General features: G+C 44.5%; 1 protein-coding gene across 7 annotated transcripts in view; it reads right to left on the reverse strand.

The window, feature by feature from the left end:
* The window catches only part of LOC116953304 (uncharacterized), a 167,677-nt gene extending 141,176 nt beyond the window's left edge, over positions 1 to 26,501 (reverse strand). For 2 of the 7 annotated variants that reach the window (XM_076074892.1, XM_032973396.2), the window contains exons 1-12: positions 25,454 to 26,499; positions 23,877 to 23,983; positions 22,143 to 22,264; positions 14,281 to 14,384; positions 13,308 to 13,435; positions 12,486 to 12,583; positions 11,033 to 11,094; positions 9,149 to 9,296; positions 8,628 to 8,708; positions 7,829 to 7,929; positions 3,398 to 3,566; positions 3,197 to 3,267 (exon numbers count right to left, since the gene is read on the reverse strand). In XM_076074892.1, the coding sequence (XP_075931007.1) occupies positions 3,197 to 3,267; positions 3,398 to 3,566; positions 7,829 to 7,929; positions 8,628 to 8,708; positions 9,149 to 9,296; positions 11,033 to 11,094; positions 12,486 to 12,583; positions 13,308 to 13,435; positions 14,281 to 14,384; positions 22,143 to 22,264; positions 23,877 to 23,958 (1,166 nt within the window). In that variant the 5' untranslated portion in view covers positions 23,959 to 23,983; positions 25,454 to 26,499. Of the gene's footprint in view, positions 1 to 3,196; positions 3,268 to 3,397; positions 3,567 to 7,828; positions 7,930 to 8,627; positions 8,709 to 9,148; positions 9,297 to 11,032; positions 11,095 to 12,485; positions 12,584 to 13,307; positions 13,436 to 14,280; positions 14,385 to 22,142; positions 22,265 to 23,876; positions 24,031 to 25,453 lie in introns of all 7 variants that reach the window. The other 5 variants (XM_076074889.1, XM_076074888.1, XM_076074891.1 and 2 more) reach the window with 5 other exon arrangements.
* Positions 26,502 to 27,940: the final 1,439 nt, after the last annotated feature.

Consider the following 27,940-nt stretch of genomic DNA (forward strand, 5'->3'; position numbering starts at 1 on the left):
ACACCAATATCCTCCTTGATAATGGGCTGGGAACAACACCAATATCCCTCTTGATACGGGGCTGGGCACAATGCCAATATCCCCCTTTATACGGGGCTCGGCACAACACCAATATCCCCCTTGATATGGGGCTGGACACAACGCCAATATTCCTCTTGATACGGGGCTGGGCACAACGCCAATGCCCTCCTTGAAAATGGGCTGGGCACAACACCAATATCCTCCTTGATAATGGGCTGGGCACAACACCAATATCGCCCCTGATACGGGGCTGGACATAACACCAATATCCCCCTTGATACGGGGCTTGTCACAACACCAATATCCTCCTTGATAATGGGCTGGGCACAACACCAATATCCCCCTTGATAATGGGCAAGGCACAACGCCAATATCCCCCTTGATATGGGGCTGGGCACAACGCCAATATCCCCCTTCATACAGGGCTCGGCACAACGCCAATGTCCTCCTTGGTAATAGGCTGGGCACAACGCCAATGTCCTCCTTGGTAATGGGATGGGCACAACGCCAATATCCCCCCTTGATAATGGGCTGGGCACAACACCAATATCCCCCTTGATACGGGCTGGGCACAACGCCAATATCCCCCTTGATACGGTGGCTGGACACAACACCAATATCTCCCTTGATACGGGGTTGGGCACAACGCCAATATCCCCCTTGATACGGGGTTGGGCACAACACCAATATCTCCCTTGATACAGGGTTGGGCACAATGCCAATACCCCCCTTGATAATGGGCTGGGCACAACATCAATATCCTCCTTGATAATGGGCTGGGCACAACAGCAATATCGCCCTTGATAATAGGCTAGGCAAAACGTCTATATCCCCCTTGATACGGGGCTGATCACAACGCCAATATCCTCCTTGATAATGGGCTGGGCACAACGCCAATATCCTCCTTGATAATGGGCTGGGCACAAGGCCAATATCCTCCTTGATAATGGGCTGGGCACACACCAATATCCCGCTTGATATGGGGCTGGGCACAACGCCAATATCCCCCTTGATACGGGGCTTGGCACAACGCCAATGTCCTCCTTGGTAATGGGCTGGGCACAACGCCAATATCTCCCCTTAATAATGGACTGGGCACAACACCAATGTCCACCTTGATACGCGTTCTGGACACAACACCAATATCCCCCTTAATACGGGGCTGAGCACAACGCCAATATCCCCCTTGATACGGGGCTGGACACAACGCCAATATCTCCCTTGATACGGGGTTGGGCACAACGCCAATATCTCCCTTGATACGGGGTTGGGCACAACGCCAATATCCCCCTTGATAATGGGCTGGGCACAACATCAATATCCTCCTTGATAGTGGGCTGGGCACAACACCAATATCCCCCTTGATAATAGGCTAGGCACAACGCCTATATCCCCCTTGATACGGGGCTGGGCACAACGCCAATATCCCCCTTGATACAGGGCTGGGCACAACACCAATATCCCCCTTGATACGGGGCTGGGCACAACACCAATATCCCCCTGATAAGGGGCTGGGCACAACAATATCCCCCTGGATACAGGGATGGGCACAACACCAATATCCCCCTTGATACGGAGTTGGGCACAACACCAACATCCTCCTGGATACAGGGCTGGGAACAACGCCAATATCCTCCATGATAATGGGCTGGGCACAACGCCAATATCCTCCTTGATAATGGGCTGGGCACAAGGCCAATATCCTCCTTGATAATGGGCTGGTCACACACCAATATCCCGCTTGATATGGGGCTGGGCACAACGCCAATATCCCCCTTGATACGGGGCAGGGCACAACGCCAATATCCCCCTTGATAGGGGCTTGGGCACAACACCAATATCCCCCTTGATATGGGCCTGGGCACAACACCAATATCCCCCTTGATAAGGGGCTGGGCACAACGCCAATATCCCCCTTGATACGGGGCTGGCACAACGCCAATGTCCTCCTTGATAATGGGCTGGGCACAACACCAATATCCCCCTTGATAATGCGCTGGGCACAACACCAATATCCACCTTGATGCGGGGCTGGACACAACACTAATATCCCCCTTGATACGGGGTTGGGCACAACGCCAATATCCCCCGTGATACGGGGCTGGACACAACACCAATATCCCCCTTGATAATGGGCTGGGAACAACACCAATATCCCCCTTGATAATGGGATAGGCACAAGGCCAATATCCCCCTTGATACGGGGCTGGGCACAACGCCAATATCCCCCTTGATACGGGACTGGGCACAACAATATCCCCCTTGATACTGGGCTGGGCACAACACGAATATCCCCCTTGATATGGGGCTGGGCACAACGCCAATATCCTCCTTGATAATGCGCTGGACACAACGCAATATCCCCCTTGATATAGGGCTGGGCACAACACCAATATCCCCCTTGATAATGGGCAAGGCACAACGCCAATATCCTCCTTGATAATGGGCTGGGCACACACCAATATCCCGTTTGAAATGGGGCTGGGCACAACGCCAATATCCCCCTTGATAATGCGCTGGGCACAACACCAATATCCCCCTTGATACGGGGCTGGACACAACACCAATATCCCCCTTGATAAGGGCCTGGGCACAACACCAATATCCCCCTGATACGGGGGTGGGCACAACGCCAATATCTCCCCTCACTACAAGCAAGATAGACGCAGGCAGGAGGAGCATGGCATTTGGATAAATGGTTTAAATGAGAAATCAAGAGAGAAAATGCTCACCGTAGCTTTGAATCATGCGTGGAATAAAACAAGCAAATATTTGCCTCATCAAAGCAATTATAGAAGAAAAAAAATTCTGACACTGGCATGAAGGCGTATGAGGAGTATCTAAGCTTTAAAGAGAGGTTGCAATGGGCACGACAACATGTGCTAGATAGGGGTGGGGGGGGGGGGCAAGCAGTGACCTAGACAGGGGACAGAGCAACACCCAGAGGTGTTGGTGATCAGACTAGGAATGCAGCAAGGTGAGGCATTGACACTGGAACAAAATACACAGGAGCCAGCAAAAACAAACAGCGGAGGTTACTGTGGTGTCAGTAAAATTGACTATGACCTCTTGACCTCAGAAGCTGCTCATGTGTGAAGGTATAATTCACAGGCGTCCCCGCATGCACACTCAACGGTCGCATTGCGAGCAGCCGCATCTCAAAAGCTGTACTCACTGCAGCTCCAGCGAATCCTCCAGCAATATGGAGCACAGATCTGGGAAGTCCATCAGGAGCTGGTCTACCACCTGCACAAAACACGTCGACACGATACCAATCACGGTGAAGACACTAACTGACGGTTATTCGCCGTCGGAGAGGCGGAGACAGCCATGTTTACTGCAACCGAATGCGCGCAGAAAATCAATACGTCCGTGCCTTTTGCACATCCCGCGGAGAGAACTGCTGGCCCCGAGCCATGCTGCAGGCAGTGTCGAGGGTGACGCAGTTCGACAAGAGAGACTCGTGAAGAACGCTCGCTCCTCTCGTCAGTATGGGGTGGAGCCGAACCTCGATGTCCTTCAGTTGAAAAACGAGCTCTGCACCCCTGCACAAGCCAGATAAAAGAAATTGGCAACTCATGATTTTGGGCAGCACCAGCACTGTAACCAGGGGCACCGCCTCTGCATATTTGCGTGCAGGTGAACACGTGGTTTGCAGATACTGCTATAGTCAGAAGTTACTCCTACAGAGTTAGTTAATACTACAGAGTCAGTAGATACTACTATATAGTCAGTAGATACGACTAAAGTCAGTATATACTGCTGTAGAGTCGGTATATACGACTATATTCAGTAGAATTTTGATTTAAAGCTTTCGTGACTGCAGTGATTCATATTCTTGGTTCTTTCGGTAAAGTCACGTTGAAGGGAAACAATAAAATAAAATATATACAAAACAATAACATTCTCACGACGTTTAGACTGCAACACAAGCAGTCATCATCAGGTGTCATTATTTTATTGTTTCCCTTCAACGTGACTTTACCGAAAGAACCAAGAATATATATTCAGTAGATACTGCTATAGTCAACAAATACTGCTATAGTCAGCGGATACTACTATAAAGTTAATAATTACTACTATAGTCAGTTGATACTACTTTAGAGTCAATAGATACAACTAAAGATTCAGTAGATATTACTATAGTCATTAGATACTACTGTAGAGTCAGTATTTACGACTATAGATTTGGTTGATACTAGTATAGAGTCGGCAAATACTACCATTGAGTCAGTAGATACTACTTCAGTCAGTAGATACCACTTCGGTCAGTAAATACTGCTACAGAGTCGGTAGATACGACTATAGAGTCAGTAGATACTGCTATAGAGTTAGCAGTGACTAGTATAGTCAGTGGATACTACTATAGAGTCAATAGATACAACTGTATAGTTATATTCTTGGTTATTTTGGTAAAGTCAGGTAGAAGGGAAACAATAAAATAATAAAAATATAAAACAATAAAATTCTCACGACGTTTCGACTGCAACACAAGCAATCATCATCAGGTGTGAAAACCACAGCAAGAAAATTTTTGAAAAAAGTGGCGGTTATTTTTAACGTTAGCACCACGGAGAGCGATTTGACAGTTTGTTCAGATGGACGAGTCCATCAATGTTCGGAAAAGAGGAAGGGGGAGACGAAAATAATGAATCCGGTCTGAAAGCCACCGTAAGCGTAAACAATCAATGAAGACCCGAAATGGTTTATCAAATCCTTCCAATGAATGCTAAGCCAGAATCCATCTTCTCGGTTGAAATTGTCTGTTTGTATATATGGATAGCCTCATGAACGAATCTTTACTTTTTTGGATGTCCTAATAAAAAAGAGACCTGATGGTTCAATGAGCCACTCTGTCTACAGGAAAGCAACCCATACAAATGCTTACTTGAAACCGGATTCCCACCACCATCCATCCCCAAAGAATTCCCTCATCAAGACTCTGCACCATAGAGCCCAATGCATATCTGACCAGGAACACATAGCCAGTGAACTCAAGCACGTACACCAAGCTCTTAAGGCTAATGGTTACTCCGACTACACAATCCGCAAAGCTATCACTCCAACCATGAAGGACCCTCTTGAGGAGCCTTTCAAAACCATCACTTTACCCTACATTGCAGGGATCACAAAAAAAATATCCAAAATCTTGAATAAACACAAGATCCAGGTCCGATTCAACACATTACATAAAATCTGTGATCTGGTTCCGTCTGTAAAAGATGTGATTCCGGGGGCTACAAACTAAGTTGCCTCTGTGGTAGTAATTACATCAAACGACATGTCTCAGACCGCATTCGTGAACACAAAGCAGACCTAAAACACGGTAGGACCAACATCTCGGCCGTGGCAGATCACTGTTATAATTCAGTAGGCTCACATGACATTGACTTCTCCAAGACAGAGGTTATTTGCAAGCCATCTGGCTACCATGAGAGATTAGTTCATTAGGCTATCCACATATACAAACAAAGAGACAATTTCAACCGAGAAGATGTATTCTGGCTTAGCAATCATTGCAAGGATTTGATAAACCATTTCGGGTCTTAATTGATTGTTCACGCTTACGGTGGCTTTCAGACCGCATCCATAATTTTTGTCTCCCCCCTCCTCTTTTCCAAACATAGATGGACTTGTCCATCTGAACAAACTGTCAAATCGCTGTCCGTGGTGCTAACGTTAAAAATAACCGTCACTTTTTTCAAATTTTCTTGTTGTGGTTTTCACACCTGATGATGATTGCTTGTGTTGCAGTCGAAACGTCATGAGAATTTTATTGTTTTATATTTTTATAATTTAATTGTTTCCCTTTTACGTGACTTTACCGAAAGAACCAACAATATGAATCCCTGCAGTCACGAAAGCTTTAAATCAAAACTCTATAGTTAGTAGATACTACTACGGTCAGAAGATACAATAGAGTCAGTAGATACTACTGTAGAGTTACTATAGTCAGTGGATACTACTATACAGTTAGTAGCTACTACTGGGCTCAGAAGATACTACTATACAGTCAGTAGATACAACTACAGAGTCAGCAGATACTACTATAGTCAGTAGATACGACTATAGAGCCAATAGATATTACAAAGTCAGTATATACTACTGTAGAGCCAGATACTACTGTAGAGTCAAATATTACTATAGAGTCACTAGATACTACTCACTATTGTATGTAGGGTGTGTAGGTATATATGCCTACACTGGGGTAAAAATATTTTTTGAGGGGGGGGGGGTCGACAATGTTCAGAAACCTTTTAGATCAACTATTTAACCCCCACTTTCTATAACTTTTTGGACTTCTGAAAGCCTCTTATAATATTGTTGACGAACAAATGGACAGAAAAACAGCACACCGGGCTTTGACAATAGCTTAGTATTTGTGTAAAGAATGTTGTTTTTGGTAGAACTTTTGGAATATATATTTTCCCCCGGGCAATGCCGGATACTTCCCACTAATTGTATTATAAATCAACCATCTACAAACCAAGCCTGGGGATCCAAAACGGCCTCAGGAACCATTATCGGCCAAGGCTCGTGTGTGTGTGTTAAGATAAACGTGGGCAAAAACAGTGGGGAAGGGGAAAAAAAAAGATAAATTATCTGGTGCAAAATACAATGTGAAACTAGAAGTCAGTCAGGTAAGCTTCATTGTTTCTGCTCCTAAGGCTACCGCCCAAAACTCTTACCAATATATTTTGCTGCTTGTAAGGCCGAGCTATCAACCAATGCTGAAAAAAAATCATTTTTATTTGATGTACAAATAAAAAAACGAATAAAGAGGCGTTAAAACAATTCCCACAAACAATTTTTATTTAAAAAATTACTTTCATCGGTAACGACGTCAAATATCGCGAGGATAAAATCCAGGTAGTTGGAAGAACAATTCAGGATTGTTGCGAGGATTTGCCAAAATTTGTCTGCGAGGATTTATCTTCCACTTATCACCGAGCTGAAACAATATGTAGGGGCGTCAACAGCTCGTACGTGTTGACGAGTTCCCTTGTTTGGCTGTACCCGTGGCAGTAGAGGATTTCAACGTCACTGATTTGGTCAGATGCTTGGTAACGTGGCCCAACCCAAAAAAAATCTATTCTGAATTTAAATATTGGGTTTGAAAACATACGTCTAACAAAATAAGTAAAAAGTTTTTTTTTTTCGTAATGCAACTATAGGTAGAGATAGAAATAGGTTTTACCCTTTTAACTGGCACAAAAACTGACACCTTTATTCAAGGCATCATGTTTGCAATAACCACAACACAAGCAGTCAAAATGCAAACAAAAGAGACAACTCTAATAATAATATGCACTGTCCTTGAATTTGATTGGTCCACACCCGAGACGGCTTTTCTTAGAGCCTAGTCTCCACTGGTGTTGGACCAGAAGATGCCAAAAGGCGTACAACTCAAAAACAGCGCACTATCAGAGTATTGAGGGCTCGGGGTGAGCATTTGCATTATGAGACCTCCTTTGCCAGTAACAAGATATAGAAATAGGTTTTACCCTTTTAACTGGCACAAAAACTGACAGTTAAAAGGGTAAAACCTATTTTATATCTTGTTACTGGCAAAGGAGGTCTCATAATGTAAACTATAGGTAGCATACGTTCATTTTATTCTCATTGGCACTCTGCGTGGAAAATTTGTGCCAGAAGGAAGCAACGTGTAAGCAAATATAAAAATGACTTCACGGGCAAAGCAGAGAACAAACAAAACCTAGACGCTAAGCAGCAGCAAGCGGCATGAACGCGCGCAGGTGGAACGAGAGCGGAGTGTACATGTGTGCACGTGGAACGTTGAACTCACCGGGCCTGCACCATGGAGCACAGCGAGTGGATGCTCCCATGGATGCTGCACACCACTGTGTGAAGTTGCAGCTGCAGCTCAGACTGCAGCTTCTCAAACTCCTGTCATGGAAGCCACAATTACACCAGCCACTTTCATAGCCAAAGGCACCGTGAGCTCGGTTGAAACACCAGGACGATCAATGTTTGCATAGCAGTGCCTGACATTGCACCACACTTAAAGGCGTACAATTCAGCCTTTTCACACACATCGATTAAACCCGGATGCCGCACAATAATCGACGCTATTAAATCCGCACAAATAATGAGATCGTTGTTGCATAGAATTGTTAAACTTCTCCGTTACTTTACAATGGGTTTGTGAAAACGTTCAGATATACGTCTCAAGTGTTTTGCTTGGTCGTGGCCAGCCAAAAGTAAATTATAACTTAGAAAACACAAGCAGCGGATTCCATCTCAAAAACAACTGCTGGGCGGTAAACCAGCTGTGGATCGATCATGGCTGTTGAGGACGACGATGACAAATAGGATGATGACTTTGACAACCGCCTCAATGATGATGACAACGATGAGGACGATGACGACTATGACAACAATGAGGACTATGATGATGATGAGGTTGACGATAACGAGGACAATGAGGACGATGACAACGACAACGGTGTCAACGATGAGGCCAATGACGAGGATGACAACAATGACAACGATAACGACGATGCCAACGTTGACAACGATAATGACGATGATAACGACAATGATGAAGATGATGCAGCATCGCTGCAGCCAGCGACCACACTCACTCTCAGCGCCTCCTTCAGTTTTAAGACCCCCGCCTGGCCCGCCACGATGGCCTTGAGAAGCTGCACGCTCAGCTCTTCCTTCTGCAATGGGCAGCAACGAAACGGTTGTCATTGGAAGCCTGGCTCAAGGTGTGAGAAAGGCGTTTTCAGGAATAAGTTGCGATCCAAGATTGCGCTCAGGTAAATCCGTATACTTTATTACACCAGAGGTTTTTTTGGGTTAGATCACGCAAATATAAAAGCGTCGTTCAACCCGTCAGCACCCGATACAGCCAATTAGTTATTAGGGATATTGGTAGCAAAAACCTACGCGTTTTACTTTATTAGAATTTAGATTATGCTACTGCGCGATTTTCCTTTATATTTTGGTGTGTTGCCGATATTCGTAAATGTTTTTCTTCATATTTTAATCTCGATATGGCTAGAAAGCACCAGATGAGCAACATTACATCCAAGCGGGGCACTTCAATCGACCTCGCGTTCGATGTCTCACACGCACGCAAACGTCGGTGGTAGTTCACCTTGGCATCGAGCAGAGTATGGTCGTGTTCGCTGTGCTCAGAATCCGAGATGCAATCCGTGCACGCAACGTCGCTGCCACCACCGCCACCACCGTCACCAAGCTCGCAGCAGTACGCATACGGCTTACCGTGCACCTCACAATTCTCACTGCGGTAATAGCCACGTCAAAGACCGATCAACACTGTCAACCTTTAAAAGCTGCACCAAAAAACTATCTCTTTATTGCACGTTATTTCATGTTATTTGTGAATAAAGAATCCGTCATTTATTTAGTTTTTTTGGCTGCCAGAAATATAAACAGCCATAGATAACAAGCATTTGCATCGACATACATACAGATCATGAACAGGTAACATTCCCACCGGCACGCGGCCAGGAAGCGGAGACGAAGGGACAACCTGGAGCAATGAGCCGGAAATCACAAAGATCCTCGGTTCCAAGGTTTCTTTATCCAACTTTTCACAACTACACTGAGACCACGACTGAGGTGCTCCGAGAAGTACAGTGGACTCTTGATATCCACGTGCGGTTTATCCGATTTGCAGATTAACTGCGCTCACTTGAGATTTTGACATAGATTAACAACTTGTGCATTTTCCCTGAAGCCCAAATTAATAATCTAAAAACGCTTCTGAAAAATAACGTATAGCTCAGTGGGAACAATTGTTTCAATCGTTAGTTTTAAGCGGCTTCATGGGTGGGACCGCTGCATTCGGATGACACTGAGGGCCCTGGTGGAGTCAAGAGCAACCATAACCCAAGAGCGGATCTCAAAGCCAGGGACCTTTCTATGAAACCCTTTGTAAAAGTGTCCAACGTGCCACTGCCTAGCCCCGATGTCACATCACGACAGTAGGCTCTCGATTATCCGTGCTAACGACGGGGAGGATGGCTGCGGATAATTAAAAATCATGGAAAATCCAAAAATATCCATTTTCCGTGGATCACTGTGCCAAAAACCACTGATTTAGGTATTAATTATATTTAAGTATCTCTGCCATCACGCAGTTTCGTAAATTAAAACTAAAAAAATAAATGATTGGATAAATCACTCAAAATAACTACAACTAATGATTGTGCTTGTTACCGTTTCGATTTAGAATACTAACAATCGACCGATCAATGATGCGTGTGCTCAGTGATAACACTTTCCTTCTCCCGTGCAGAAGACTCGGCCCACTAAGTGGACAGCAGCAGATTCACGCCAATCAAGATCAATCAAACTCCACCTACTGTTGTAAACATCTGCAACTCCTGTGCTGTAGAGGCGAGCACATGGATTTTGGTTAAGCAAGTGACTTGTAATAAACATTTCCAAGAATAACAATGTACAACAGTTTTCCAGTTAAGATTTGTGCTAAAGGGGAAATCCTTGAGTTATTAATTTATATCAATATCTCAGATGCGCAATTAATCCACAAATCAGATAAACCGCTCGCAAATAATCGAGGGTCTACTGTATTTAGGCATGCAAGTTTTTCAGTTTTCATGATAATTAAGGGGTTAAGGCTATAGGGTTCAAGGCAGGGGGTAGGGAACCCTACAAGACCGCAACCTCACTTTCAATGGGCATGTGGCCACATGACTGCTGTGAAGTATCAGGGTCCACAAATGACGTGTAAATCACTGCAAAAACATTAATAGCTACAATTGAAAATATGTTTTATTTTACTTTACCAGGTAAGGCACACTAAGCTATGCAGCTCTTTAAGCTCTAGACGCGTGACATTTATTCTAAATGAGGGAAAATCCAGAAGACCCGGAGAATAATCTACGTGACCACGGGGAGAACATACAAACTCCATATATGAATGTATCAGGATTGAACCCAAAACCTCCTGTATATCAGGCGAGGTAATTAATATCTTCTAGCCACCACTTACCAGTCACTGGGATAAATTTTGTTCACTTTGTGGTTTTTCAGCACTTTCGCATTTCCGTGAACCTAAAACGCATCACACGCGCGTGCACACACGCAATACTATAATCTCAGACCGGCCTTCACAACATCATCACTGTACGCAGGTACACAAGTGTCACACACAGGGTACACAGGTAAACAAAGGTAGCCACCCAATCTGAAGGACTTGCCTTCCCAACATAATTAGTCCCCAGCACAGGTACACACCGTGACTGTCAACTCCTATGAAACATTCACCGCCACTTAAACCTTACTCCTTAATTTTAATTCCCAGTTTTATTAAATTATTATCGAATAATCTATCTTTATGCAATCTCAGACTTATGCAAAAATAAGAGTTTAGGTGATGCACACTCACGCTGGAGTCTTGACTGAGTTTGTGTTGTTTGTACAAATTTCGCCGGAGAAAGTTAAAATACATCCAAGCTAACTGCAAATAGGCAATATCTGGAGAACACACATTGAGGTTGGGTACGTGAAGCCAACAGCAATATAGAGCAGAGACATTCTGGTTGACTATGTAGACTTCGGAAATTTACCAAGCGGGAGTAGATTACTTTAAAAGAGCAAATGGTTTAGAACAGACACCTACATACAGAACACAATTACAACTTGTACAGCATCTAAATATGTAGCAGGCTTTCACAACCAATATTATTCAGAAGAGGTTTTTTGGCTTAGATTGTGTAAATATAAACGTTTCGTTAAACCAGCCACCACTCGCCTGATGCTGCTTGTTGTAATTACCTGTGAAACGTCACGGTACTCGAATTGTAAATATTGTAGGTTTACTCTCCAACACAAGGTGTGCTGAACTAGTAACTAATTGGCACGTTTTGTTTACATGACAAACTTTACTTACTGGCTGTGTCATGTGGTGGTGGCGGGTTTAACGACATTTACAATTCGAGTAACAGCGACGTTTTCGCCAGTAATTACAACAACCAGCCTCATCAAGCGACAGCCAACTCTGTCTGTTTCTTGTCTGTGAAGGTGATCCGACTTGCAGCAAAGCCTTGTGCAACGTTTGCCACAATTGAATCAAATAGAAACGGTGGATGACGCCTAGTACGGTATTCCATCGGGATGTCACGTGTGCGCTCACAATATTTAGATTTTTGTCCTAGTCGTGTCCAGTGTCTGTTTTAAAGTTTGTATGATGCTCTTTAGCAGTGAGAGAAATGATCAGGTATTTGGAAGTGACATGTGAAAAGTGTGTAGGAGGGGGATTTATACTGCAAATAAGGTGTAAGGCACACTCACTCTGAAGCGTGTATACCCAAGTAGATTGCACCGAGAGGCCGTAAGTGCGATGGATTGCAACTAGCACGTCTGATCCATAAGAGGTTTTTTTTTTTTTACCAGATAATATTGGTTGCAAAAGCCTACACAGTTAAAGCACATTTGATAATTACCTTCTTAAAGCAGGAGTCGCAAAAGTCCTCTTGGCAATGCTTGCAGGACAGGTCGGCTTTTTGCCGCTCGCATTCGGCACAGCGCCTCTCCTTTCCTGCTGAAATGCAGCCGACAACAGTGGCGGCGGCCATCCACACGTCAGTACGTCAGTCGGTCAGTGGGGGTTCCTCGCTTGCCTGTCCACACGGCAAGACACTTTGGAGCCAACAGAACCGAAGAGTGAAAACCACCGCCGCCACCATACTGTTGATCAATCAGCCCTGCCCATTGTTTCCTTAAACCTCGCTAGTTTTTCAAGTGTTTTACATTTGTTTACTCCTATGAAATTGGCATGAATAAACATACAAATAGACAAAAATAAAATATCCTACTATAAATAGTGTATTTACTGTACTGTACTTAGCACTCCAATCTCAAAGACTCTGCATGAATTGGAGGTGGCTATTCAGAGTTTAAATCCAACTCCATCATCAGCTATGATGTAGGTTCGCCGGATAAGCCCGGGACCACCGGATGTTGAAAGCCGCATAATCGGGCATGGGGTAATCGATGTTCTATTGTATTGTCACAGCCTCATCAAATTTAGGTTTTTAGAATGATGAGTGAAGCTGCTATGCATGATCTGGTGAGCTTACAATGGTAACCGTACTAGCCATAACAAAATAACTTATTGAGCTTGCACAAGTTTATAGTTTTTCACGACAAAATCATAATACAACACGTAAAAAAGCTTCCCATGTATTTTTCATACTATCACATCATATAGACGTGCATCAACAACTCTGTACGTCAAATGTGGTGGCGTGTCACTATCCCCCCACCACATGTACTGGTCAGGTTCAAGCGGACATTGTCCGGGATCCCCCGGGTCTTCGTGAGGGCTCCTCCTCCATCCGTATCCAAGAGATGATGCGACTTCACTTGGCTCCCACCAAGGTTTTGTTTGGACCTGAGAGGCGTGGGGAGTGGGGGGACGGGAAACAGTTAGTGGCACAAAGAGAGGAGTTGTGCAGTTGTGCACGCTTGCGCACAGTAGGCCTCTGTATTTTATATGAGCACATTTATAATAAAAACATCAACCCCGTGCCAGCCACTGCACAGAAACGTTAACATATACACTACCAGACACTTGAGATATTCAATTCTCTATTCACTCAGAATTAATCTCCTCCCGTTATAGACTTACTTGATTTTAACTCGGTTGAAAGTAACAGAAAATATACTAAAACAAAGTAACTGGGTCACTCCCATCTGCTAAATGGCGGTTTTACTCACAAAACGATGGCAACATTCCCATCCTGATGATTCATTCCCATCCTTTCATATTCCCATCCTGATGATTCTGTGTGATCCAAAGCCTCCAAATCACACTTAGAACCTGAAATTACAACCATTAAGCAAGTGTCGACAATGTTTTTTTTATGAACCTGTAGCTTCGTTACACAAAAATCACCGAGTTTTTAGTGGTTGAATCGTTAACAATATTATTGAAGGTTTAAAAGGTCAAAAGGCTCAGAAAAAATAGCATGGCTCTTTCAGAAAAAAAAAGAACCAGGGAGAAAGCGATGTGTTTGGGAATATGATAGGTTAGCAGGATGGGAACGTGCCCTATTTCTTATGCCATTTGCCACAACATCAAAGCATCGACTAGCGACAGCATCTGAAGACGCTGTGCAATGAGGAATGATCACACTCTTCCTTGAGCTCGCAAATCCTCAAGACTAGTTTTTCAGGTGGGTGCTGCTGCATTGGGGACGTTTGGCCAGTTAAACCAGTTTTGTAAATTATCATTACCGTAGGACACCGCACGAGTATTTGTATGCGGCCACAACTCCAAGTGAATAGAAATCCAGGGGCAGCTGAGACAGGCCACCGGCTCCAGGAATCCTGGTCACCATCTGCACCACGCTCGGGGCACAATCGGCGGCACATAACCACACCAAGACCACGTGAAAACTTAGGAGCGTCCTTTTCTCAACCAATCCGTAATGTGCGCAGCTCTCCCAACTCTTATCAACTTCTTTAAAAAAATGTAAACCTCTGACTCATGTTTGCAAGCGAGTGTGGTATCTGAGTATGGGATAATGCTCGCCACTCTCCTCTCCACATTCATCCAAAATGTGCCCAGACTTAAAGTTAGTGGTTGAATCGGCAGTGGTGTAATTTACGCAGCTGTCTACAGGAAAATCTCTGTATCCGGAATCCATGATATCTGGGTTATATTAATGGTTCACCACATTTTCCAAGAGCATACAACTTTTAAAGAAACAGCCCAAATTTTAACTTTGATGTAAGAAATAATATCTTATTTTTACAGAGGTATTCACCAGTCAGTTGTAGAGCATTTTATTTGTTGCTTGTAGAAAAGCAGTGGGGCTGTTTCGAGAGTACAGTAGTACAGTACAGTGAGACAACATTAGGTTAGGCAGCACATGGCGTATACCCACTTCACTCAAAGAGTCACACTTACGTCACCACTACAAACTTATAACTCACGACACACATATAACATAATGTAAGCCTACACTGTATATAGTATAGAGTACTGAGAATAGGTTTTCCCCTTTTTTCTGGCAACAAAACAGGTGTTAAGATGTTAAAACACCAAACTGAAACCTTTAACAAGGAATCCTGTCTGCATTAACCATAATACTTGTGGTCATAATGCAAACAAAAAACACTGATATATTATGCACTGTCTTTGAAACTGATTGGTCCACACCAGAGACAGCTTTCTTTCGAGCCTAGTCTCAAACGGTGTTAGACCAGAGGACGCCAAAAGGTGATAAACTCTTCAAATATTGCTAAGGTGTCAGGTACAGGAACCTTGGTGAACAGAGAAACTACATCAAAGCTGACGAGAAAATCATCTGGGGACAATAAAATGCTCTTGAATTCTAGATTTAAAGCTTTCGTGACTGCTAGGATCCATACTCTTTGGTTCTATTGGGTAAAGTCACGTAGGTAAACCCACGGGTTTTTATCAGAGATTTGTTCACGAGGCAATTCAGATCTACAAACACAGACACAATTTCAACCGAGAAGATGGTTTCAATTAAGCAACCATTGGAAAGATGTTCTAAATCGAACTAAACATTAAACTAATTTCAATGGTACAGTATATTTTTCAAGTAGTGGTACCCCAAACTTTCGCAGCTCTTATAAATTCCCTTTTCACACCATCAATAGGTAAACTCTCCCTCCCACCCCCCCCCCTCCCGCGCCAAACGGCAAGTCCACCAGCACGTACACCACCTCTTTTCTAAAATCGGCCAATAAAATGCTAATTTTTATGCTAATTTCTTTGTCAGGACACCTTGTTTGCTCGCACACAGTTTAAAGGTCCGCGGTCTGAGCGTGGTTGTGTTTCGCTAAATTCTCCTGTTTGATTTGTACTAGGTGCCTCGGTGAATGTATATGCTCTGACTTTAACATAGCTATTTCTGTGACCAGTTACAAGCTAATCACTCAGCTATTTCAATGCTAAATTCTATGCTAATTCCTTTGTCAAGGGGTGCCTCTGCGGATGTCTATACTTTAACTTAGCTATTTCAATGAGCCATTTCAATGCTAAATTATATGCTAATTCCTTTGTCAAGGTGCTTTGTTTCTTCTCACACAGCTTAAAGGTCGTGATCTGAGCGTAGCTTTTTTCACTCCAGCGCTGTCCTCCAGACAGTCTCGTCCCTTCATCTGATGAAGGCCGCTTGTGTTGTGGCCAAAACGTCGTGATTTTTATTTTTATTTTTTACCTACGTGACTTTACCCAATAGAACCAAAGAATATAAAATGCCCTTGATTTGAGAGACCAAGTGAGCTGAGTTATGTACTGCTGAGATACTCTTGCCAGTGAATGGAAGCAAGGTATCAGACAAAAAACAGGCCAGTTTGTAGGTAGGTGAGTTGATAGTGGAAACAGAAAACGGGCCAGTTTGTAGGAAGGTGAGTTGATAGTGGAAACGCACCTACCTACAAACTGGCCCGTTTTCTTTCTGATACCTTGCTTCCATTCACTGGCAAGACGACCTCAGCAATACATAACTCAGCTCACTTGGTCTCTCAAATCAAGGGCATTTCACTGTCTCCAGATTATTTTCTCGTCAGCTTTGATGTGGTTTATCTGTTCACCAAGGTTCCTGTACCTGACACCTTAGCAATAATTTAAAATTTAGTCCAACATGGACTGAACCCTGATGTTCCTACTCTGGTTAGACACTGCCTTACCAACACTTAGTTCACCTGGAATGATACTTTCTACAAACAAAATGAAGGTACCCCCATGGGTCCCCCCTTATCACCAGTGAAAGCGAATGTTTTCATGGAGAAATTTGAAACAAATGCCATCCAGACATCCACCCTAAGTCCTTCCTTGTGGAAGAGATATGTAGATGACACTTTCGTCATTTGGCCACATGGCCTGCCAGCATTGAACCAATTTCTCGACCACATCAATTCCATACACCCAGCCATCAGATTTACCATGGAAGTCGAAAAAGATGGCAAGCTACCCTTTGTGGATGTCCTAATTAAAAGGAGACCTGATGGTTCAATGAGCCACTCTGTCTACAGGAAAGCCACCCACACAGATTCCTAACTGAAACCTGATTCCCACCACCATCCGACACAGAATAATTCCCTCATCAAGACACTACACCATAGGGCCCACTGCATTTCTGACCAACACCACCTAGCCAGTGAACTGGAACACGTACAGTGAGGGAAAAAAGTATTTGATCCCCTGCTGATTTTGTACGTTTGCCCACTGACAAAGAAATGATCAGTATATAATTTTAATGGTAGGTTTATTTGAACAGTGAGAGACAGAATAACAACAAGAAAATCCAGAAAAACGAATGTCAAAAATTTTATAAATTGATTTGCATTTTAATGAGGGAAATAAGTATTTGACCCTCTCTCAATCAGAAAGATTGCTGGCTCCCAGGTGTCTTTTATACAGGTAACGAGGTGAGAATAAGAGCACACTCTTAAAGGGAGTGCTCCTAATCTCAGCTTGTTACCTGTATAAAAGACACCTGTCCACAGAAGCAATCAATCAATCAGATTCCAAACTCTCCACCATAGCCAAGACCAAAGAGCTCTCCAAGGATGTCAGGGACAAGATTGTAGACCTACACAAGGCTGGAATGGGCTAGAAGACCATTGCCAAGCAGTTTGGTGAAAAGGTGACAACATTTGGTGCGATTATTCGCAAATGGAAGAAACACAAAAGAACTGTCAATCTCCCTCGGCCTGGGGCTCCATGCAAGATCTCACCTCGTGGAGTTGCAATGATCATGAGAACGGTGAGGAATCAGCCCAGAACTACACGGGAGGCTCTTGTCAATGATCTCAAGACAGCTGGGACCATAGTCACCAAGAAAACAATTGGTAACACACTGCGCCGTGAAGGACTGAAATCCTGCAGCACCCGCAAGGTCCCCCTGCTCAAGAAAGCACACAAACATGCCCATCTGAAGTTTGCCAATTAACATCTGAATGATTCAGAGGACAACTGGGTAAAAGTGTTGTGGTCAGATAAGACCAAAATGGAGCTCTTTGGCATCAACTCCACTCGCCGTGTTTGGAGGAGGAATGCTGCCTATGACCCCAAGAACACCATCCCCACCGTCAAACATGGAGATGGAAACATTATGCTTTGGGGGTGTTTTTCTGCTAAGGGGACAGAACAACTTCACCGCATCAAAAGGACGATGGACGGGGCCATGTACCATCAAATCTTGGGTGAGAACTTCCTTCCCTCAGCCAGGGCATTGAAAATGGGTCGTGGATGGGTATTCCAGCATGACAATGACCCAAAATACACAGCTAAGGCAACAAAGGAGTGGCTCAAGAAGAAGCACATTAAGGTCCTGGAGTGGCCTAGCCAGTCTCCAGACCTTAATCCCATAGAAAATCTGTGCAGGGAGCTGAAGGTTCGAGTTGCCAAACGTCAGTCTCGAAACCTTAATGACTTGGAGAAGATCTGCAAAGAGGAGTGGGACAAAATCCCTCCTGAGTTGTGTGAAAACCTGGTGGCCAACTACAAGAAACGTCTGACCTCTGTGATTGCCAACAAGGGTTTTGCCACCAAGTACCAAGTCATGTTTTGCAGAGGAGTCAAATACTTATTTCCGTCATTAAAATGCAAATCAATTTATAACATTTTTGACGTAAGTTTTTCTGGATTTTCTTGTTGTTATTCTGTCTCTCACTGTTCAAATAAACCTACCATTAAAATTAAAGACTGATCATTTCTTTGTCAGTGGGCAAACGTACAAAATCAGCAGGGGATCAAATACTTTTTTTCCCTCGCTGTACATGTTCCAGTTCACTGGGTAGGTGGTGTTGGTCAGAAATGCAGTGGGCCCTATGGTGTAGTGTCTTGATGAGGGAATTCTTCTGTGCCGGATGGTGGTGGGAATCAGGTTTCAGATAGGAATCTGTGTGGGTGGCTTTCCTGTAGACAGTGTCCCAACGAGCCATCAGGTCTCATCTCAAACATAACATCCAGGAATGGTAGCTTACCATCCTTCTCCATTTCCATGGTGAATTTGATGGATGGGTGTATGGAAATAATGTGGTTGAGAAATTGGTTCAATGCTGGCAGGCCATGTGCCAAGTGACAAAAATGTCACCTACATTTTCTTGTTATTTTGTCTCCCACTGTTCAAATAAACCTACCATTAAAATTATAGACTGATCAATTCTTTGTCAGTGGGCAAACGTACAAAATCAGCAGGAGATCAAATACTTTTTTTCCCTCACTGTGCACCAGGCCCTCAAGATGAATGGGCATTCGGACTGCATTATCCGCAAAGCTGTTTCTCCAACCATGGAGAAACAACCCCCTGAGACGCCGATCAAAACCATCACGTTACCATACATAGCAGGCGTTACCAAAAAGATTTCCAAAATCTTAAACACAAGATCCAGGTCCGATTCAGCACAGTACACTAAATGCGTGATCTAATCCCATCTGTGAAGGATGTTATTCCTGACATGCAATATCCTGGAGTCTACAAACTAAGTTGCACCTGTGGTTCGTGTTACATTGAGGAAACGAAACGACATACCTTGGACCGTGTTCGTGAGCACAAGTCAGATCTGAAACACGGCAGAATACCTCCGCCGTGGCTGACCATTGCTATAACGCTGTGGGCTCTCATTGTTTTTTCCGAGATGAAGGTACCCTGCAAACCTTCGGGCTACTATCATAGGTTTGTTCATGAAGCCATCCAGATATATAAACAGACATAACTTCAACTGAGAAGATGTATACAAATTGAGCAATCATTGGAAGGATGTTATTAACCAGGTAAAACATTAACTGCTTTATGGTGTTGCCTTCATATCTGCATCTCCAGTCTTATTTAGCCTCCCACTCCCAGCCTCGCTCACTTCTCCCCCCCCCACGGCATTTTTCCGTGCTCGCCCTTTACCGTATTTTCCCGCATATAGCCCGCATACGCATATAACCCGCAGACGCATATACCCCGCAAAAATAGCGTTTTGTGTAAAACAAATTTCAGATAGCCCGCACCTCCATATACCCCGCATGCATTCATATATTTAACGTCGTTACCGCAGCTTAATTCCATCATATTAATATGAAGTTTACATTTGTAATACATTCCACTATAAATTGTTAACATTAAAGTCATAACGTGCACAAACTAACCGGAAACAAGTGAACTTAAAACAGTAAATAAGTAACAAAAGTAAATATCCAATAAATAAGTAACACAACTGGTAGATAAGTACAGGTTTAGCACTGTTATATTGCGCACTGCGCAGATAATAGCGCCGCTACGGTAACGCCGTCGCCTCGCCCCCAACCTCTCTCTCCCCGCAGATGCCCCACCCCCCAACCCCCACCTCTCTCTCCCCCCAGCTATCCCATCGCGGGTGAACAGTGCACGCACTTCAAAGTCGTTTAATTGTACAAACAATTAATTTAAAACGTGATAACATGTGCAATTTTAGTGTTGAGTGGTTTATTCAGCAGTGCTTTAGTCAAAGTTAAGTGTTGCATAGTGGATAGTCCTACAATGAAAAAATTCAACGAGTTATCACATGTCACACGTGTAAAATATTTTTGGGATAGCCCGCACCTCCATATACCCCGCAGGGGTCTTGTTTGTAAAAAGTGGTATACCCCGCAGGTTATATGCGGGAAGATACGGTAATCCCTTCTAGCAGCGCTTCACTTGGCAGCGCTCCACTCCCCCTACCCAACACCCCCCTCTCTATCGCTCCTCCCTGGCTCCTCCCCCTTCTCTTACCTATATAGCCTCTTGTTACAGCAGCCCTTTTGCCCACTTCAGCAATTGTTTCCTGCTGTGGTTGTCCCACCTGATGACGGCCGCTTGTGTTGCACCCGAAAAGTCGTGATTTAATTTATTTTATACCTAGGTGACTTTACCGAAAGAACCAAAGAGTATGGATTCCTGCAGTCACGAAAACTTCAAATCTAGATTGAATTTTTTTTTCTTACATGATTTATGGAAGCATTTCCGTATGGTCAGATTTCCATAATCGGGTATTCCGCAACCCGGATATTGTCTGTACATGAAGAAAGATTTCCATTGCCGTCTACGACAGATACTGGTTAGTTAAGAGCATTCCAGATGGTAGAGTCCCGGATAACAAGATATTTTACTGTTTTTCAATACACCTTTATACTCTCCAACACACCGGTGTGCTGCACTAGTCACAAATTGGAATGTTTTGTTTACGTGACAAACCTTAATAATTAACTATGTCGGGTGGTGGGGGCTTTAACGACATTTCTATTTACGCAATATAACCCAAAAACCTCTTATGGATAATATTGGTCGCGAAAGCCTGCTACGTGTTAAACTGACAGTTTGGTAGTTTAACCTTACGATGTAAAGCAATAGCCTCTTCTAAAAAAAGAGCGTACAAAGAGATGGTGTCACTGTTTCTCTCTCTCCGAACACTTGCCAAATACAAGGAAACGATTGCAAACATGGCATCGAGTAAAACTCGTCGCCGCGAATCACAGACAGACGCAAGTGGCATCTTATCTAGTTGACTCGCATCCATCCATTGTGGTCACTTGCCAAAGATATTTGTCAATTCCTGTACAACTTAGTTTTCACCGTTAACAACTGGATGTATATAATTGGAAACGCAAAGGGTTAGTTAGTCAGTCTCTTTGGCTCATATTTGCAGGTTGTTTTTTCCATTGCAGTAGCGCCCAGTTACGCCACTCGGGCCTTCATGCGCAACTAGCCAAGAGGCATTTTGATGACACGTTCATGTACAAAAGACAAAGATCCCCCGTGTAGCCTTAACAGACTGTTTGGGCAAGTGCTGTTAATGAATAGCATCGATGAAGGCCCACACAGCACACGAGGGGGTGGGTGGCCAACATCACGCCCGACCACCTTTGTCTCCCCAGTGGCAGTGTTTAGACATTGCACCACGTACTCATTTGAGACTGAGTAAACCTAGGGGAGGCCCGGGACCGGCTCAGAAAATCGAATTCGGGTCGCCAGGTTAGTAGCGCAGCGGGCTAACCGCTACACTATCGCACACATGCAGGCAGATATACACACACACCCATACATACACTCGTACGCGCGCGTGCACATAACCATATGTACGTTGCTATACAATTGTAATAGCTGTACCTTGCAGGTGGGGCACACAAACTCGCAGCCTGCGCGTGTGCCTTTGTCCTGCAGGCATGCTCCACAAAAGACATGTCCGCACACCAGCAGGTAGGGGCGGCTGTTTGATGCCCCAGGCCCCACTGGGAAACGGACAAATTTAAAATCACGACGGAGGCATGGACGAAGTGCTAAGGCAGGAGCTGACGTGCAAAAACAGTGTCGGCTTTTTCCCATTTGAAAGCGGCGACTCATCATCATAGCAGATTAAGGGGGCAAACTCGAGTCTGGAATTACTGTTCATCCAGGTTTTTAGTTTCAATCAAAGACCTGATTTTCATTCAATCATGTTTATTATTGAATGACAATCGTAGACCTGATTTTCATTCAATCAGCTCTATGACTGAATGACAATCGTAGACCTGATTGAATGAAAATCACGTCTATAACTGAATGACAATCATAGACCTGATTGTCATTCATTCAGGATTTTCTTTGGACTTCAGCTAATAAAGTACGGTAGACGATCTATTATTCGTGCTAATGACGGGGATGGCAGCGGATAATTCAAAAACGCGGACAAAAAGAAACATTTTTCGCGGACCTCTATGCCAAAAACCACGAATATAGATATAACTTATGTTTAAGTTAAGAGAAATGAGTTTGTTTACGAAATAAAACTGTGTAGTAAAGAATCGACCGATCGATGATGCGCGTACTCAGTGATAACACTCGGATGCTCCCGCAAAGAAAACACGGCCCACTAAGTAGACAGCAGCAAAGCCATGCCAATCAAGATCAAACTCCACCCACTGTTGTAAAGATATGCAACTGCTGAACTGTAGAGACGATCACGTGGATTTCAGAACAACCTGGAGCAACATATTTGTTCAGTTTAAGCACGTGACTTGTAATAAACATTCCAAGAATATCAATGTATAACTGTTTTAGATTATGAATTTGGGCTTAAGGGAAAATACATTATTAATTTATTCCAAAATCTCAGGTGTTCGGTTAATCTGCAAATCAGACAAACCGCACGTGGATAATCAAAAAGGACACAAAAACGATGTGTCAACCACTGCAAAACATTCTTGGCTGCACCAATTGAAAACGACATAAAAACGAACGATTTTCATTTTACCAGGTAAGGTCCACTGAGCTGTGGCTCTTATTCAGAAGCAACCTGGATATCAAAAATGATAGCTCAACGAAGTAGATTATCATGTGGAAATGTATAGCAGCCCAAATACTATAAACGCATGTTCATAAATGTGGAGGGAAAAACCAGAGGACCAGGAGAAAATTCCATGCGACTATGGGGAGACATTCAAACTCCAAATATACAGGCGTCAGGGTCAGGATCGAACCCACGACCTCCTGTATACCAGGCGAGGTAGTTAACATCGAGACCATAGCGCCCCTATTGGGTAATTCGTGGCCAATGTTTTTCATTTGCCAAAGTGTTACAAATTTTAGCAACCACTCGTCACTGTTGGCTGCTGTTTTTTCAATCACTGGAAGTGGCAACCCAGGGGTTAATGCACTAAGGAAAAAGACCAACAAACAGCAGGGATGCTATAAGCATAGACATTGAGGGTTCTGGCAAATGGAAGGAAGCGATGGCGCGTGTGTGCAACCAACACCACAGGCTCCGATGACCTCTTGACCTTTGCAGAAGCATTCAAAGTCCACGCTTGCAAGCTGCTGGTGCCTTATATTACATTCACACGCCAGGGTGTAGCTTGAACTCACACGCCAGGGTGTAGTTTCGGAAGCAGCATCTGCAAGAGCGCGAGTTCATCCCCGCAGCGCCTGTGTCCAAGGATGACGACATCCTCACCACGTGCTTTCCACGTGCTCTGCTCCAGGCACGGGCAGGTTTAGGCCAGGATTACTGTTGGTACAGCTAATTTAATACAGACAATCGACAGGAAGGACAAAATCAAAGGGCTCGCATAATGCGCATGCAATATGTAAATTGACTCAATGCACCCCTTTGCGCAAGGGCGCAGAAGCGTGGTCACCACATCTACGCCTCTATATAAAACAAAACAGGTGGACTTCTCTACAAATCTGGATGTCACCTGATGATGCTAATTGTATTTACTGGCGAAACGTCGTACTCGAATTGTAAATGTTGTTGGATTTACTCTCCAACACTGGTGTGCTGTACTCGTAACGAATTGGCATGTTCTGTTTACGTAACAACCCTTACTAGTGGCGGGTTTTAACGACACATTTACGCGATCTAACCCAGAAAAATTGCTATTATGGATAACCCATTAGATTAATACATTCTTTAACCTATGAACTGCATACATTAACAGTACATCTAGCAACTAATTTACCTGGTGGTATTGAAACAATTATTACCTGCTTGTGTTGAACCAATGATGCTTGAAAATTATACAATGGCAGATGTTGACGATGGGAAGCGTAAAAAACTATTCGGAGTTTGTCCGCTTATTTTATGACCTGCTCAGATCTTTCGGGGACTCAATTCGCTACTTTAAGCTCTGAACATCCAAGGGCGGCGTAAGAGCTTCTAGAGGCCAGCAGCGTGATGTTAGTGGTCGTGTAAGCAGCATCACAGCCGTCTTTGTCTCCCAAGTCCGCACAGCAAATAGGGTAATCGTTTAAGGCCGAACTGACCTAAGGGAGGCCCCCAGAAATGGTTTAGATTCGAGTTGCCGCTGTTTCTCCCCGTCAGAAATGTATGTCAATGAGACTCCTGTCTATGCACATGAACTCAAGGCGTGTCTGCCTGTGAGCGCCACACTGCCTTACGCGAGACTTTAGTTGTTACTTTTGCCGTCATCTGCTCCTTTAACGGATGTAGAAAGTAAAACAACTTGTATTGTGTTGAACTCCTTTCGACGTAGCCAACGGTGCTAATCGGAGTGTGCGGAGCAAGGACAACACTAAAACACAAAATGCACGCGCATGTAGGCTGTGCTATAAACAATCACTTTTATTTTCCTATTCGGGACATTACTATAAAGTACAGAAAATTATGAACACGCGGTACACCACCAGTGGCCGTGTCGACTACCGCGTGTGCAGGCGGTGCAACTGCACGGGCCCACACGAGCCGGGAGTGGCTGCAGTGCCACGCCACGTGGAGGAGAGGGGTCATTGGCAGGCTCCATTTTTGTTTCTTGCACAAGGCCCAGAGACTCACGCGCACAGAGACCCAGAGACTCTCACACAGAGACGCAGAGGAGACTCGCACAAAGACCCAGAAGATACCCTTTAAAGATAGCCAGCGACTCGCACAAAGACCCACAAGAGACCAATAGACGCTGTACACGAAAGGCCCGAAGACTTACGCAGCAGCGAGTTCGTGAGCAGGAACGGCGCGAGACCACGCCCTGAATGACACCACGTGCTGAGTGCGACAGTCACGCGCGCCGAGTCACGTGGAGGCGGGCAGCCATCTTGCCCGGGGACAGTACCGGCACTGTAACAGCGGGGGAGCGGTGGCGCAGCGGTTAGCGCGGTGCTACGTACGAACCCGGCGACCCGAGGCCGATTACCCGAGTGACGATTATCAGAACCGGCCCTGGGCCTCCCCAAAGTCGACTTAGCCTCAAATGAGTACCCGGTGCTGTGTAAACATCGTCACTAGGGAGACAAAGGCAGCCGGGCGTGGTGTTGGTCACCCACCCCTCGTGTGCCGTGCCGGCCTGCATAAGTGCTCGCTAACAGTACTCGCCCCAACAGTCTGCTAAGGCTATACGGGGGATCTTTGTCGGTGTGAGCGTGCACATGAGTGTGTCTAGGCCAGACTGGGTTCCCCTGCGTCCCCGCTCCCTTTGCTCCACTTCCTCCTCTTCGTTCCTAAGCCGTCGCTCTCCCCGCTGCTGCGAATCCTTTCCACCCAGCCCCCTACAAAGCCTTCCTCGTCCCCAGATGGAGGGCATCGTGGTGAGGTGGGGTGAGGGGTGGTAAGTTAATGAGTGTCGCACAGTGCCGCCCTTCATAGGCGCTTCTGTTGCTACTCGCTACTAACATCACTTTCCCCTACAATCTGGTAAGGCTATATGGGGGATCTTTGTCGCAGCGCAACATCGCCTGAAGAAGGGGAAGTCACAGAACTGACTCTGAGATCATCTTCAGGTGACCTCTTTGCCACACGGCGGACATCGTGTTATCCCCACACGCCCTGTATCTGGAGCGGCTGCACGTGGCTGCCTGTAACAGCACTGTGTGTGGAGGCGGCAGTGAGGGTTGCTGAATCGCCACACAAATGTTGTGAAACTCCTTCCCCGTGGGCGCTGAGATCGCCATCTCCTGGCCTGGCAAGGGTAGGACGGCGCAGCAAGCGGAGAAATATCCATCTCTAGCGGATTAAATGTTACCCCCTTGCACGCGTTGGTTCTCTCGGGGTACTCAGCTTTCCCCCCATAGAGCTGGCTAAACATATGCCATGCAGAAGGGACCATTGCCTGAAACATCGCCCATGATACATTTTAATGCAGCAGTGGCATTCACTAATGTCTTTTTATTCTTTGTTATTTGTGCACCACTGTCAATGCGGTATTGACATAATCCCAATATAGGACCACAGACCTTGGGGATATTGTTGGTAGCGCCGGCTCTGGCTGGCTGCAACACAAACACACAACAAAGAGCACCAACACAGCATACAGCACTAACACAACACAACAGCACTGACGAACAAAACAACAAGTTTACCGAACAACATATAGCATTGACACACAACACCACAACACATCAGCATGAACGCACACCACAAGAACACCAACGCACAACACCACGAATGCACAACACAGCCTCGCTAATACACAACGTGTATGTGTGACGAGTGCAGCAAGACGTTTTCTCGCGCTCGGCCTACAAGTATATATCTTTTTTCTTTTCCGCTTGTGTGTTAATCTGTTTACCCTGGATATTTTAGAGATGGCAATTCTGCTGTGTATGCTACTGCTGTCCCTCCCGGCCATATCTAGTGCCATACTCAACTCTACAAACAGCTACCCTCGTTACTTTGCGTCCATACTTGTTGCTCGATTTGCCACTGCACCTGCTAACGAAACAGCTCATAGACACTTCTACACTCCATCATTGTATACTTTTAAACCCTATCTTTCTCCCATTACTTCACCAGCACTCCTTCCAAACTTCATTCTGCTCTTAAAAATAACACCATCTGCGAGCTACTGCTATTCATTCAAGGTTCGCGCCCTTCATCCTTTCACAGAAATTACTTATGCAAACTATTAATTCTACTTTCTTATTTCTGGGTGGTATTGAGCTTCATCCTGGCCCAAATGAAAAGAACTCGTATAATTCTTATTCATATTCTTAGCTCTTTCGGTAAAGTCACGTTGAAGGGAAAAAATGAAATAATAAAATATATATAAAACAATAAAAATTCTCACGACGTTTCGCCCATAACACAAACGGTCGTCATCAGGTGTGAAAAACCAACCGCAAGAAACATTTGAAAGAAGTGGCGGTTTGCATTAATTAATTTTTTTACGGTTTTTTTTATAAGAAACGTCAGCGCCACGCGCAGCGATTTGGCAATTTATTTAGAAGGACTAGTCCATCTATGTTCTTAAAAGAGGAGGGGGGAGACGAAAATTTAATGTATGCTGTCTGAAAGCCACCGTAAGCGTGAACAATCAATTAAGACCTGAAATGGTTTATCAAATCCTTCCAATGATTGCTAAGCCAGAATCCATCTTCTCGGTTGAAATTGTCTCTGTGCTTGTATATGTGGATAGCCTCATGAACGAATCTCTCATGGTAGCCAGATGGCTTACAAAGAACCTCTGTCTTGGAAAAGT

The sequence above is a fragment of the Petromyzon marinus genome, chromosome 51 (assembly GCF_048934315.1).
Source record: "Petromyzon marinus isolate PM22_M1 ecotype Great Lakes invasive population chromosome 51, UKy_Petmar_22M1.pri1.0, whole genome shotgun sequence".
NCBI lineage: Eukaryota > Metazoa > Chordata > Hyperoartia > Petromyzontiformes > Petromyzontidae > Petromyzon > Petromyzon marinus.